A 13,915-nucleotide genomic window follows, 5' to 3' on the forward strand; every position below is an offset into this window, starting at 1 on the left:
ATCTTTACTTTTCTTTTTTCTTTGTTTGGCTAGTTTATACGTATAATTTTCATCCTCCTTAGTAACTAATCTATCATAAAGATCACTAAAAACAAACTTTTTAGCGTCACAAATAGTTCTTTTAAACTTCCTGTGAGTCGTTTAATATTTTTTCCAGTTCTCTAAGCTTTTACAATTAAATAAATTTTTATAACATACTTTCTTATATTTTATCTTTTCTTGCACGTTATTATTCTACCATTTTTATTTACAAAAACTTTTTCCATTTATAATTTTTTTTTATTCCCTAAATACATTTTTTGCTACTTGTTTAATAGTGTATATTACTTCATCCCACATAGCATTTGCATCTTCATGAACATCCGACATTATTATTCCACCAACCTCCTTAGTATCTAATCGTTAGCTCCTTCCTCCTCCTTTGGTCACTGATTTTCCTGAAGGGATACCTTCACAAGGCACCAGCAAACGAAACCGTAGCTTTCTCCTCTTCGATTGTGATTCGATCGAAGTAAGCCCTCAGTACCTCCTCTTCCCTCTCCTTCCTTCTCTTCCTTCATGAGCACCGTGCCAAGCCGCTCCACTTCCTTCTACGAGCACGAGATATTTCCCTCTCGATCTCTCGGCTCTCTCACCCGATCACTTGTCTGTTTTGAGAGTCATGTGATAAGATTCTTGTGGGGGGTGCATCTTCATTATCTGTCGGCATGTATGTGAATTATTTATTTTATTTTATTTTATTTTATTTTATTTTATTTTATTTATTTATTATAATGTTTTAAAAAAAATTCAGTTATTCCATCTACTAGCAAAATTGATTACACTCATTGACAAGGGCCTGACTCTGGCCAACAATAAGATTTGCCTCATTCAAATTAGTGTGTGCCAAACTTATTTGAAGACACTATCACTTATGCCAACATGGCTCAGAGACATTGATAACCCTCCTATTGCTCAACTTCGCTACACTTATAATCAACCTCATAAGTTCCCTCAAAAACGTCATCTTTATTCTGAATGCCTGAATTAAAACTTGTACTAAAGTTCCTCCAACTACTTGGAGAAGGTTAACTCCACGTAGATCCTTTCTAACAGCATTTCACCAATTGATCAGGCAATGTAATTACTCCCCAGAGGTTGATGTTAACAAAAAAATAAAATAAGTAAATAATATTAATAATAATTTCCCTCCTTAATTACTTCTGTTTTTATTTGAATCTCCTGAGCCAAGGCAAGTGTAAGACTATTAAGCACTTAACGATTTATGACAAGCTCTAGCAGCAAGCAAAATTTTGGATATTACTCTTTCAGTTCTTCCTGAGTAGAAAGAACATCAGTTTGAATAAAGATAGCTAAGATTTTTCACCTTAATAGGTAGGTAGGTATTGTCTAAGCAGGAGTCATTTTAATGGGCCAAGTGTTCTGAATGATTGAAAGATATATTCATTGCATTACTGTATAATGAAAATGAAATAATAAATATGATGCATATCAAAATATTACTTTACATGTGTAAGCACAATGTCAATTTCATCCGTGATAATAACAAATAATTTTGTAACAGCAAATCTTCTTTACATCAAGATAGGGATAAAGCCGCAACAATATTTATGCATCGCCAGTTTCCTCAGGATTAAATAGAATAACTGACCATGATGTTGTTTAATGAATAAATATATTTGTGCATTGAACGGGGAGTATGGTAGCAGGAGTACATGAGTATGATAGTAAAAAAATTTAAAGTACAGCATACCACTGGCTTTGGATTAAATACGCAATCAGAAGTACTGGCAGATCTTCTAAGCCGCGACTCCTGAGGAAACATTTTATATAAGATAAAAAAGGAAATAGACTACTAAATTTGAAACAATTAAAGTTATGCTTAGCATAGAATGTAAGAAAAATAATTTTTCCGACAATGAAATAATGAAAAAAGGTCATTATAAAATAAACAGGTGCACGCAAAAAATGTTTTTCATTAAATAAGAACTAATTCAAACAATCAGGTATGACCTTTACATCATCAACAGTTTCAGATGAAACAGAAAATCTTCCTTTTATTTGAACCAAATTCGACCTCAACTTATCCTCCCGAGAATCACCGTATCCTACAAAAATCAAAGACAGTGCAAAAAGATTATAATCCAAAATTGATTATAAAATCCAAAAAAAAAAAAAAATCTCAAGACTAAACCAAGCTCAAGTCCAACCAACTATTCATCCAGTATTCCTATGCAAGCGTCCTTTGTATTGTAAGTAAAAGGAAAATCTCTTAGCAGAACAAATACTGACAAATTTATTAAGAAACTAAAATGAAAGTCTTTCACCTCTAAAAGAGAGAGCTGGAGCAGATAAACTATTACCAGAAGCACGATCTGGATGCAGCAATGGACCACTTAAGCTTGAAAATTTCCAAGCATCATGCCTAGAACTCTCACCTGGGAATTGATAGTCATCTTCAGCCCTAATAGAATGGAAATATATTAATCATAAAAATTTATGTTTACTATCAAAAACATAATGATGTCATCATTTGAAAAAAAAAATCTTTAGGAAGAAAAGCTTATGTCAATAGCCTGAGGCTCTATTGATCAACAAATATATTAGCTAACAAAATTATCCTGGAGAAGTATCTAGTGTGAGGGTTGTTTCAATAAGTATCACCATAAAATAATAGTGCAAATTTCTGTTTAGCTGCAGGCAGGACTTTAATTATTTCAAATAGAATAAAAAAGGTCAAAATTATAAGGATTAAAATAAAAACATGTTAGTGTACAAAACTGTACCAGATGGCTCATCCTTCTAGGTTTAGCAGGAAATTAGTAGTTTTAAAATAATAACGACTCGATGATTCAGTACAGCAGAGATAATCAGATCTATAATGCACTGCACAAAATCAATTAATTAGTCCACATGTTCTTATGGAAGCAAACAGCATCAAAAAAAGCATGGAGATTAAGTTAAAACAAAAAATAAAAACTTTAATATTTGAAATGATACATTTCAAACATCAAATAGAATAAAACAAACATTTAGTTTGAAAACGGAACTTCATAAAATCAATAAATGAATCATCCAACAGTCCACCCTCCTTTTGTTATTTTGGAAGTTCGAAAGAAGAAGATGACTGTCACGACGCAGCACGGAGTTAACCAAGACGGTCTGATGATGGGAATTAAATTTCTATATTCAGTTACTATTTAATAAATGAAATAGTCACTAATCAGATTAAATTAAAGCAGTATATTTAAATTTATCTCATTACAAGTTGTACGCGTCTTCTATAAATATATTTCTTTTATTGCTCATCTTTTAATCAATTATTTAAGTCTGAAAAACTAATTTAAAACAACTGTGAGTTAAACAAGCCAGTAAATACTCATATTCCTAAGCTACGACAATACAATAATAAATAAGGAAAATGCATGTCAGTTAAATTTTTATTTAATTAATATTAACATTTGAGATACTATCAATCAATTTTACTATATCAATGACATACCGACATCATTTTATATATGTACAATCATTACAGGAACACCATTTAAAAATTGAATCACTTAAATTACTTCAATATCAATATATTTTTCTATATAAATACATGGGTATCTTAATGTTCCTCCGCTAGTATTATAAAAAAGTGGTTTCATCATAGTCAAGCATATAAATACAAACATACTATAAAAATATTATTTTTTAATGATAAATATTTCATTCTCATTTGCATACCAGTCAATATTCTTGTACAAAATTTAATGATAATTTAAGCAAAGCTAAGCACACAGGTCATTCTTACAATATGAACAAGATTTAATAGAATCATAAATCATGTATATGCGGTACTATAACAACAATAAATGCATTTGGTCAAGAAAAAAATAAAATATTATTATAGCAAAAGAATGAGTACTCACCTTGACGATGGACGATCAGCTTGCTCTTGTATTAATTCTATCAACTTATCAACTATAAAAGATAAATCATTCAATTATCACTTGTGTTTTAATTTAATTATCAATTATTGCACTATTTTAAATTAAGATTTTAATACTTTAACCTTTAAGCCTAATTATTTTAATCAAAATCAATATTTAATATTATGAATTTATACATTTAAAATTAAAACCCTGCATTACTTGATTATCTGAATGAAGTTCACTTAAGTTTAATGTTTAAATAATAAACTTATATATATACATATATATATATATATATATATATATGTACCCACTGCCGTATATTTGGACATTATCTTTCTCAATGTTATAAGTTGCATCCGAATTTAAAACTTTCAAGTAAAAACGCTTCTGGATCTGCCCCACCTCATATATGTCCCTCTTCCTCTTCTGAGTGCATTTCATAGACTATTGAAACACTGGTTGACACGATGTCAACTCCCCCTCCCACTACCGGAGATAATACTGTCTTTGTTCTTCCGACTGATATATTGGCAGATAGTTTACTTAGGTCCAATAATCAGGATAGTATTGAAGCTCTACATCCCCAGGATGCATCAGGTGTAGAAGAGACATGCTTACCACCTCTTCAGAATCAGAATGTTGTTACTACTAATCAGGAGTTGGGGGCTCATTCTCTCTTACATGCTCAACAATCTGTTGACCACACCGATCAGATGAGTCAGTCCTCGGATGAGGAATGGCAGGTATACACATCTAGAAAGAAAAAGAAGAATGGAGGCACACCCCAGCTTGGGAACTTAATGGATGATACTCTAGTAACTTCGGGTAATGGAACAACACTTAACAATTTGTTAGTTGTCTCCGCTCCTAGAACAAGAAGCAGAGGCAAGTCCAAGTTACCTCATGCCTAGCAGCTTATTTCCTGCAAGTTTTTTTTTTTTTTTTTTTTTTTTTTTTTTTTCCTTTTGGGAGGCTGGGGTTTGGTGTTTGCAGCTATGCCCATACTATTTCTGTGAAACCAGAGTTCTCAATCCAAGTTTTGACTGATGAGTGTAAAATTGATAAGAAAGACATTGGCATATATATATATATAAGTACATATAAAATAGTTCAGCCTAAAATAGAAGAAGATAAGCAAAAGTTAATGTCCGTTATAATTAAGCTTATTGCACTTGTACAAAGTTCGTTGAGGATAGTCGATATAATGACATTTTTAAGGTCACCATGATGATAAGTTGATGAAAAGACAAAAATAAACAGAAGACCGGGCACACCACCCAAACCAGACAAATTACTATGTATAAGAATCCTTCTCTGTAGCAAGTAGTTCTTCTTTCATCCTCCTAAACTCCCATTCCTTTTCAAGTCTCTCTTGCTTCTCGTCTTGGTGAAGAGCCATCCAAAAGCCCCAAATACCATTCCGAATAAGCTGGCCACCTTCACCATCTTTGGAATGTGATTTCTCGTTATCCTTTGCCAACTTCATTAGGATTACCTCCTCCTGGCCTCCGATGGGCGACTAGGTTTTGGTTCCACTCGGCGATTATGCTGTTCAGACCTTTAAAATCGTTTAATTATATATATATATATATTGTCGGTTGCGGTCGAGAGCTCTACTAGGGTTTCTGATGGCGATTTCGGTCGCATTTGATTCTATCGCTCGAAGGAGAGCGGCTCACAACTCATTTCGTTGACTCTCGCTCAGTCGGCTAACATCTAAGTAGGCGTCGGCGTCTCGTGTTTTCGTCGCAGATTCGTTTTTCACGCCTGCGTCGCGCGTCCGCGACTTGGTTTCGATACTGCGTGTGCTTCTGCGTCTGCGCCCGACAGTTAAGTTTTCTTTTGTTTCGACGCTGCTTCCTTTTCTTTTGCGTCTGCGCCCGACAACTTCTCTCCCCGCCGACACTCTTCCTCTTCGTTCAGGAACCTCGCTGCAGGTGAACGCCGACAGCTCTCCTTACTCTCATGGCGCTTCCTTCTTCTTTGGTTGAACCGGACAAAGCCTCATTTGCCCACGTGGTAGGTAACTCTCAAATGGAGTCCATAGTGGTCTTCCACTCAAGCTATAAAAATTGTCGCGATGGTACAGGTGAATAACTTTTTGTTAAGAAGGGAAACAGGAATAGTGGGAAAACAACAATCTTCTTCTCTGACTCAAAAATTTTCACCCTAACGGACAAATTCAAGTTTGCTCTTATTGAAAAATTTCAGTGGGGGCACCCATCTATGGAAGTTATCAGAAAGAGTTTTGACGATCTCAAACTTGTGGACAAGTGGAAAGTGAGACTCTTCATGAGAGAAGTGTTGATTCAGTTAACCGTGGCTAAAGACTACGCTCGGATTATCCAAGAAATATCTTAATATCACAAGCAAATCAATGAAGTTACTCGAGTGGTCTCCTTATTTTGACCCAAAACATAAAACTTTCACTGTACCGGTATAGTTTAGTCTATCTGGTCTCAAACTGCATTTTTTTCATCATCAGGTTCTCTACTCTATTGGGGCTATCCTTAGGAACCTTATGAAGCTAGATCTACTCACTTTCAATCTAACCAGGTCTTCTATAGCCAGAATACTTGTGGAAAGGGATATTACTTTACCTTATATTACTGAAGTCTGGTTGGGCGGTTGGGCACAACTCATAATTCATAATGAATATTGACAACAAATCGTCATGGAACACAGACTTCCATATTGTACCCACTGTAGGATATTTAGGCATATCCTTGATAAATGCCACAAGCTCTGCCCTAATTTGAAATCCAATGTTCAAGTGAATAAAGAAAGATCTAACCCCACTGCTCTGGACATTTTAGTTCCACCTGAGGTGGATGCTACCAGACAAAAGGTGATTGTTGCCCCCTATGGACCCCCCCCCCCATGATACTGTTGATACTGTTACTAAGATTGATGTGATGTTGGCACCTTCAAACCCCATAGAAAACAATACTAAAGGACTATTACCGACAAAGGATAGTGTTCAGACTGATAATCACGAGAACCTTGCGGCTCCCCTTCTTCATGAAGTATCCGGTGTAGAGGCAACTCATGCTTCACATCTACCAGAGCCTATTTTGGGTACTACAGTTGGTAATCCTTCTGCTACAGCTATAACACCTCATCAGACTGATTCTTCGGATGAGGAATGGCAGGTTCACACTTCCAGGAGGAAGAAGAAAAATGGAGATCTACTTGAGCTCAGGAGACTTATGGATGAACTTATGGATGATAGAGACTTATGGATGATACTTTGGTTACTTTCAGGTAATGGTACGCGTCTTGCCAACTTGTTAGTTGAATCCCTTCCGAGAACTAGAGCCGGAGGCAGGATCAGATTAGGATGACCCTCACTTTTTTCAGCGCCCTAGTGGTTTTAGGTTTTTTTTATTTTTATATGTACATTTTTTGACTTTTTTGTGTTGTATCGTGTGGGTTTGGTGCTTATTTTTAGGCTCATCCATACAACCTATTTGTATCTTTTATAAAAATAAAAAAACCAAAACCACTAGGGGCTGAAAAAAGCGAGGGTCATCCCAATCTGGTCCTGCCTCTGGCTCTAGTTCTCAGAAGGGATCCACTAACAAGTTGTTAAGCTGTGTATCATTACCCGAAATAACCAAAGTATCATTCATAAGACTTAAAAGCTCAAGTAGATCTTCATTCTTCTTCTTCCTCCTGGAAGTGTAAATCTGTCATTCTTCATCCGAAGAATCAATCTGATGAGGTGGTAGAGTTGTAGCAGAAGGATTAACAACCGTAGTACCCACCCACAATAGGTTCTGGTAGATGTGAAGTATGAGTTGCCTCTACACCGGATACTTCCTGAAGAAGAGGAGCTGTGAGATTCTCTTAATTATCAGTCTGAACACTATCCTTTGTAGGTAATTGTTTTCTATGAGGTTTGAAGGTAACAACATCACATCAATCTCAGTAATAATAGCAGCAGTATCATTAGGAGGGTCCACAAGGGCAACAGCCACCTCCTGCTAGTAGTATCCTCCCTAGGTGGAACTAAAATGTCCAGAGCAGTGGGGTTAGACCCTTTTTTATTCACTTGAACCATGGATTTCAAATTAGGGTAGAGCTTGTGGCATTTATCAAGGATATGCTCAAACATCTTACAGTGGGTACAATATGGAAATCTGTGTTCCATGATGATTTGTTGTCAATATCTATTACGAGTTGTCCCAGCTAAACTTCAGTAACATCAGGTAAAGTAATATCTCTTTCCACAAGTATTCTGGTCACAGAAGTTCTGCTTAGATTGAAAATGGGTAGATATAGCTTCACAGTCCCCAATGATGACCCCAATAGATTAGAGAACCTGACAATGAAAAAAGTGCAGCTTGAGATCAGGAAGACTAAACCATACCGACACAGTGGGAGTTTCATGATTTGGGTCAAAATCAGGAGACCACTTGAGTAACTTCATTGAATTGTCTACAATATTAAAATATTTCTTGGAGAAAATCCGGGTATAGTCTTCAGCCACGGTTAGTTGAATCAATACATGTCTCTTATCAATGAGTCTCACTTTCCACTTGTCTACAAGTTTAAGATCATTAACACTTATTCTGATAACTTCCATAGGTAGGTGCCCCCACTGAAATTTTTTAATAAGAGCAAACTTGAATTTGTCTTTCAGGGTTGAAATTTCTGAGTCAGAGAAAAAAATTGTTGTTTTCCCACTTTTCCTATTAACCTTCTTAGCAAAAGGGCAATTATATGTACCATCACGACAATCTTTATAGCTTGACGAGAAAAACACTATGAACTTCATCTGAGGGATACCCACCACGTGGGCAAAAGAGCTTTGTCAGACTCAACTAAAAAAGAAGGAAGCGCCATGAGAACTGTCGGTGTTCACCTGCCTGAACACAGAGGAAGAGTGTCGGGCAGGGAGAGAAATTGTCGAGCGCAGACGCAACAGAAGAAAGCAGCGTCGTCAAAACAAAAAACGTAAATGTCGGGCGCATATAGAGAAGCAAGTAGGCGCAGCGTAAAAAACGAGTCACAGACGCGCGATGCAGGCGACGAATCTGCGACGAAAACACAAGACGCCGACGCAAACGCTATGTATATATATATATATATATGTCTGTGTGTGTATTTTATACATACATATATATATATATATATATTCTTTTTTTTTTTTGAGAACCTTGTAGGGAATTTTACTGATATCAGGTAAAATTTACAAAAATTGGAGGTAGATCCTTCTACAACCCAAAAAACAACTAGAAAACCTAAGGTTCCACCTCCAACAAATTACAACTCACTCCACCAATGACCTAATATCCAAAAAAAACCAAAAGGAATTGCATAATGAAAGGATTTTTATCCATGTTGTCTCTATAAACCAATCTCTGAAGTTCTCTAGGAGGCCTCCCCACAGTTGCTTCAGTAGCCATTGCACCCTCTCTAGCCAACCAATGAGCGGGCTTGTTCCCTTCCCTAAACACAAAACTCCACATTATGTTAAAATTAGCAATAGGCTTAGTAATCTTACTTAAGCGCACTGCAAGATTCCATGTTGCTGCCTTCCTGCCTTTAAGATAGTCCAGTAAATCATCTGAGTCAACTTCCACTTGCAGCAAATACCAGTTAGCAAAGCAGTCAATTTGGCTGCTAACATCACAACACATAATTCAACCTCCAATGAACAATCAACCACACATGGGGAAGCAAAGAAAAACAAACATTTTCCCTGGGACTCCCGAAATATCCCCCCAAAACCGGCCAAATTCCCCTCGAAGCTTCCATTTGAATTAATTTTCACATAATGCTGATGAATTGTTAACTAGATACCAGATATTCCAGGATGAGCAACACTCATCCAAATCCCCCTAAGCATGAGGAATAAAGATGTGAAAGTGCTCACCCAGCCTTTTCCAAATAGCTAATGCAAAGGGACAGTTAAAGTGGATGTGTCTAGTCTGAAATTCTATTATTTTACTCAATAAGTATTGTAATTTATTGCCTCAGCTTATGATAAGCCACTCAAAACTGACTTTTCTACTTTTAATCTTTCTCGTCCATCTGAAGTCAAAAGTACTTGTTGAAAGAGACATCACTTCATCTGCTTCTGAGAAAATTTGGTTGGGCACACTGCACCATAGTTTTGCAAAAGATAGTGATTGAGCCTTTTCCTTCGTATTGTTCGAACTGTCGTATGTTCGGCCACTCTAGTTCTCAATGTCACCATTTACATCGCCACCTCAGACCACAAAAACGCAGTGCTCCGCCAGAGGAAGTGAATTCATCTCCTCTTGATCAGCTTCAAGTTCTTGACACTATTGATCACCAAAAGGATACCCTTGAAGACGTCACAATTCTCGCAGACAATATGACAACCATTCAGTCCCCACACAATGATGTAGCTCCCCCGTCTTTAAAACCTCCTATCGTGGGGGAGAGGGAGATTCTTCAGACCTTACCTGCCCTAGAACATATCACCAATATTACAGGTGGAAATACTTCTACTGTTTCACTACCGCTTCATCAGGTCAAGCAAGCTGTTAATGTTAATCAGGCTCATGGGGATCATGATGTGCAACAGCCTACACCTGTCCGGCCAACTTTGTAACAATCTATTAATCAGATGAGTCAATCATCGAATGAGAAATGACATGTCTATACATCCAAGAGGAGAAGAAGAATGAAGACCTACTTGAGCTCAGAAATCTAATGGATGATACTTTAGTTGCTTCGGGCAATGGCACTCACCTTATTAATTTGTTAGTCAGCTCACTTCCGAGAACTAGAGGCAGAGATAGGACTAAAGTGGGACGTCCCTAGCACTTTTGCGCCCTTTAGTGGTTTTTTTGTTTTTTATCTTTATGTATCTTTGCTTTATTTGAGATTTGTGTGCGTTGTATTGTGTGCGTTGGGTTTTCTTTAAGACCCTCCCATATAACCTTTCTGTACCTTTTCCGCTTTAATATATTAGCCCTTGGGCTTTTTCTAAAATATAATGACGTCATCTTCTCCCGCAATCGGCTCTGCTGGGTTTCGACTAATGGCGAACCCTAGCAACTGTTACGGCATTTCGCATCAGATCCTAGCTACGTCTTCTCGTCGTTGTGTCTTCTCCGTTGTCGGCTCGAGTTGTCTACTTCGAAGTCGACTGCGGTTCGCATCTTTCTGCTTCTCACAAACATGCGACGTCTGGTTCGAACATTCGCATCAGTGTCTGCGTCGAATGTGTGGTCTGTGTCTGTCTTCTCCGGCAGTAGGAGGTGTCGGCGTCTGTCACAGATTTTGTTGCAGCTCATTTTCTGTTTCGATGTTGCGCCCTGCCCGACAGATTCTCCAACTTTGTTTCGTCTGCGTATCAAAGACCTCACAGGAGTTGAATGCCGACAGATCTCCCTGCTCTGATGGTGCTCCCTTCTTCTTTGGTTGAACCAGACAAAGCCTCCTTTCCAAACATGATGGGTAACCCTCTGGTGGAGTCTGCGGTTATCTTCCCCCCAAGCTATAAGGATTGTTACGACGGTACAGGTGATTGCTCTTTTGTTACGAAGGGAAGTAGGAAATGTGGGAAAGAATCAATCTTTTTCTCGGACTTAGAAATTTCACCCTCGAGAATGCATTTTCCTGTAGCAGATCATTCTTGTGCTATACCAATGAATTATTGGCTTCACAAAAGAGGTCATACTGATGCCACGCTCTGCCCGTGGGAATGTAATGACCAAGAAGATGTGGACCACATCATTACGAGATGTAAGGTTCCGAGGAAGTTAAACGCAAATTGTGACGATGGGGTTTCAATATCTCGAAATTCAACAACTTAGAAAAACTTATCAAGGAAATCAACAAATCTGATGGTAACCAAAAAGTGCTCATATTCATTTATTGCGATTGAGAATCCTCCAAACAATTCTCAATGTCAGCGGAATATGATCATAGAATTCGAGAAAATCGGAACAATATATTTAAACTAAAAGCACAATAAAAAAACAATCGAAAAGAACACAAATTTTACGTGAAAAACCCCGAGAACAAGAAAAAATCACAGAGCCACACCACCACAAATTTCACTATGAATTTTAATGAGTTTTACAAAGGAAGAAACTTGCAATGCAACACTCCACACTCTTCCTACTGATCTGACCTAGAAATGCACGTCAAAAAACACCAGAGTCCCACCAACACTTCCTACCTTCACCAAAATTTTGTTGATGAAATAACAAGAAAAGTCACACTCCAAGCCCGCACATATGCTGCCCAAAATCATGACATAAATAGCAGTTATCGTGAAAACTACTCCGGGCACCAAGCACCCAGATTTGGGCGTCTGGGTGCCCAGTTCTCTGAAAGCAGGCGCCGACTTTGAACGCGGGACTTCTTCCACCTTCTCTGTTTGGGAACACTCAATGGCGCTTAAGCATCGATAGCCCGACGCCTTGGAGTCTGGTGCACTCACTATGAGGAAGCGAGCCTGCTTGCTGCTCATGGGTGTTAGAATCAGACTCCATAACTAACAATCTCCCACTTAGAGACTGATAGCACCAAGTCCAATCCTTTGTACTAGCACCTCCACCTTAAGTGCCTTCATATTAAGGTACCGTGGTGCGGCTCATCCCCGATCTCAATCTTCATGAAACTCAACTGAAGCAAGCACAGCTTCAATTTCTCAACAGTCACTGCCTTCATCAACATATCTGCAAAATTTTCAACTGTATATATCTTTTCCAAAAATAACAGTTCATCTTTTAGAAGAGATCGAATGAAATGATACATGACTTGGATGTGTTTCATCCTGGCATGAAAAGCAGCGTTCTTAACAAAATAAATCGCACTCATACTCTCGCTATAGAGTTTTCCAATCTCCTATTCCTCGCCCAATTCGGTCATGAAACTCTATAGCCAAATCATCTCCTTCCTAGCAACAGTAATAGCAACATATTCGACCTCCGTAGTAGAAAATGCATCTATCTTCTGTAACTGAAAACCAAACTCACCGTTGTGCTCCCCAATGTGAATATATATCCTGTTGTACTTCTCCTATTGTTCACATCTCCTATCGAATCTGAATCTACAAATCTCTGTAGACTGATCCTTGTATTTCCATAACAAAGTGTCCTTTTGACTATTCCTCTCAAATACCTGAGAATCCACTTTACCGCTTCTCAATGATGTCTGTCTGGATTGTCCATGTACCTACTGACTACTCCCACTGCATATGCAATATCTGGCCTGGTACAAATCCTCGTGTACATCAAACTTCCAACTGTTTAAGCATATGGAGTTTTCTCATTTGTGTTTGCTCTGCATCAAAATTAGATGATAGCTCTTTGATAGTTTGAAGTGACTACCTAAGGGAGTGTTAATTGATTTCACCTCACTCATGTTGAACCTCTGTAGGATCTTTTCAACATACTCTGTATGAGACAACTTCAGTGTTCCTGCACTCCTGTCCCTGCTGATTCTCATCCTGTATCCTGAAAATTTTTTGGTTGGACCTAAATCCTTCAACTCGAACTCACTTGATAATTGGTTTTTCATGTCCTTGATTTTCTCCATATCTACCCCGCAATTAGCATGTCATCCACGTATAAAAGAAGCAAAACATAACAGTTGCCAAAGTTTTTGATAAAGCACAAAGGTTTGCCTGGCATTTTAAGTACCCATTTTCTAATATAAACCTGTCAAACCTCTTGAATCACTATCTTGAGGTTCGCTTTAAGTCATAGAGGCTCTTCTTTAATCTGCAGACAAAAATTTTTATCTAGAACCTTGTAATCTTGTGGCTGCACCATGTATAGCTCCTCTGAGTCGTATCCATTTAAGATGTACTATACAGATGTAAAGTCAAGCTTGTTCCTGGAACATGCCTCAACATGCACATATGCAGAACACTCAAATACTCTTAAATGAAATAGACACATTTTTGTCACTCCAGGCTTCTTCAAGTAACTCTTCCTCCAAACGTACTAACGAACTACGATTAATCAGATAAATTGCAGTGTTAACTGCTTCAACCCAAAACT

General features: G+C 37.6%; 1 protein-coding gene across 1 annotated transcript in view; it reads right to left on the reverse strand.

The window, feature by feature from the left end:
- Nucleotides 1-13,915, reverse strand: part of LOC110028197 — a 91,697-nt gene that overhangs the window by 60,515 nt on the left and 17,267 nt on the right. The window contains exons 7-9 of the mRNA XM_020729945.1: nt 2,328-2,464; nt 2,014-2,108; nt 1,754-1,813 (exon numbers count right to left, since the gene is read on the reverse strand). Coding sequence (XP_020585604.1) covers nt 1,754-1,813; nt 2,014-2,108; nt 2,328-2,464 — 292 coding nt within the window. The remainder of the gene's footprint in view (nt 1-1,753; nt 1,814-2,013; nt 2,109-2,327; nt 2,465-13,915) is intronic.

Source organism: Phalaenopsis equestris, unplaced genomic scaffold (genome assembly GCF_001263595.1).
Source record: "Phalaenopsis equestris unplaced genomic scaffold, ASM126359v1 Scaffold000504, whole genome shotgun sequence".
NCBI lineage: Eukaryota > Viridiplantae > Streptophyta > Magnoliopsida > Asparagales > Orchidaceae > Phalaenopsis > Phalaenopsis equestris.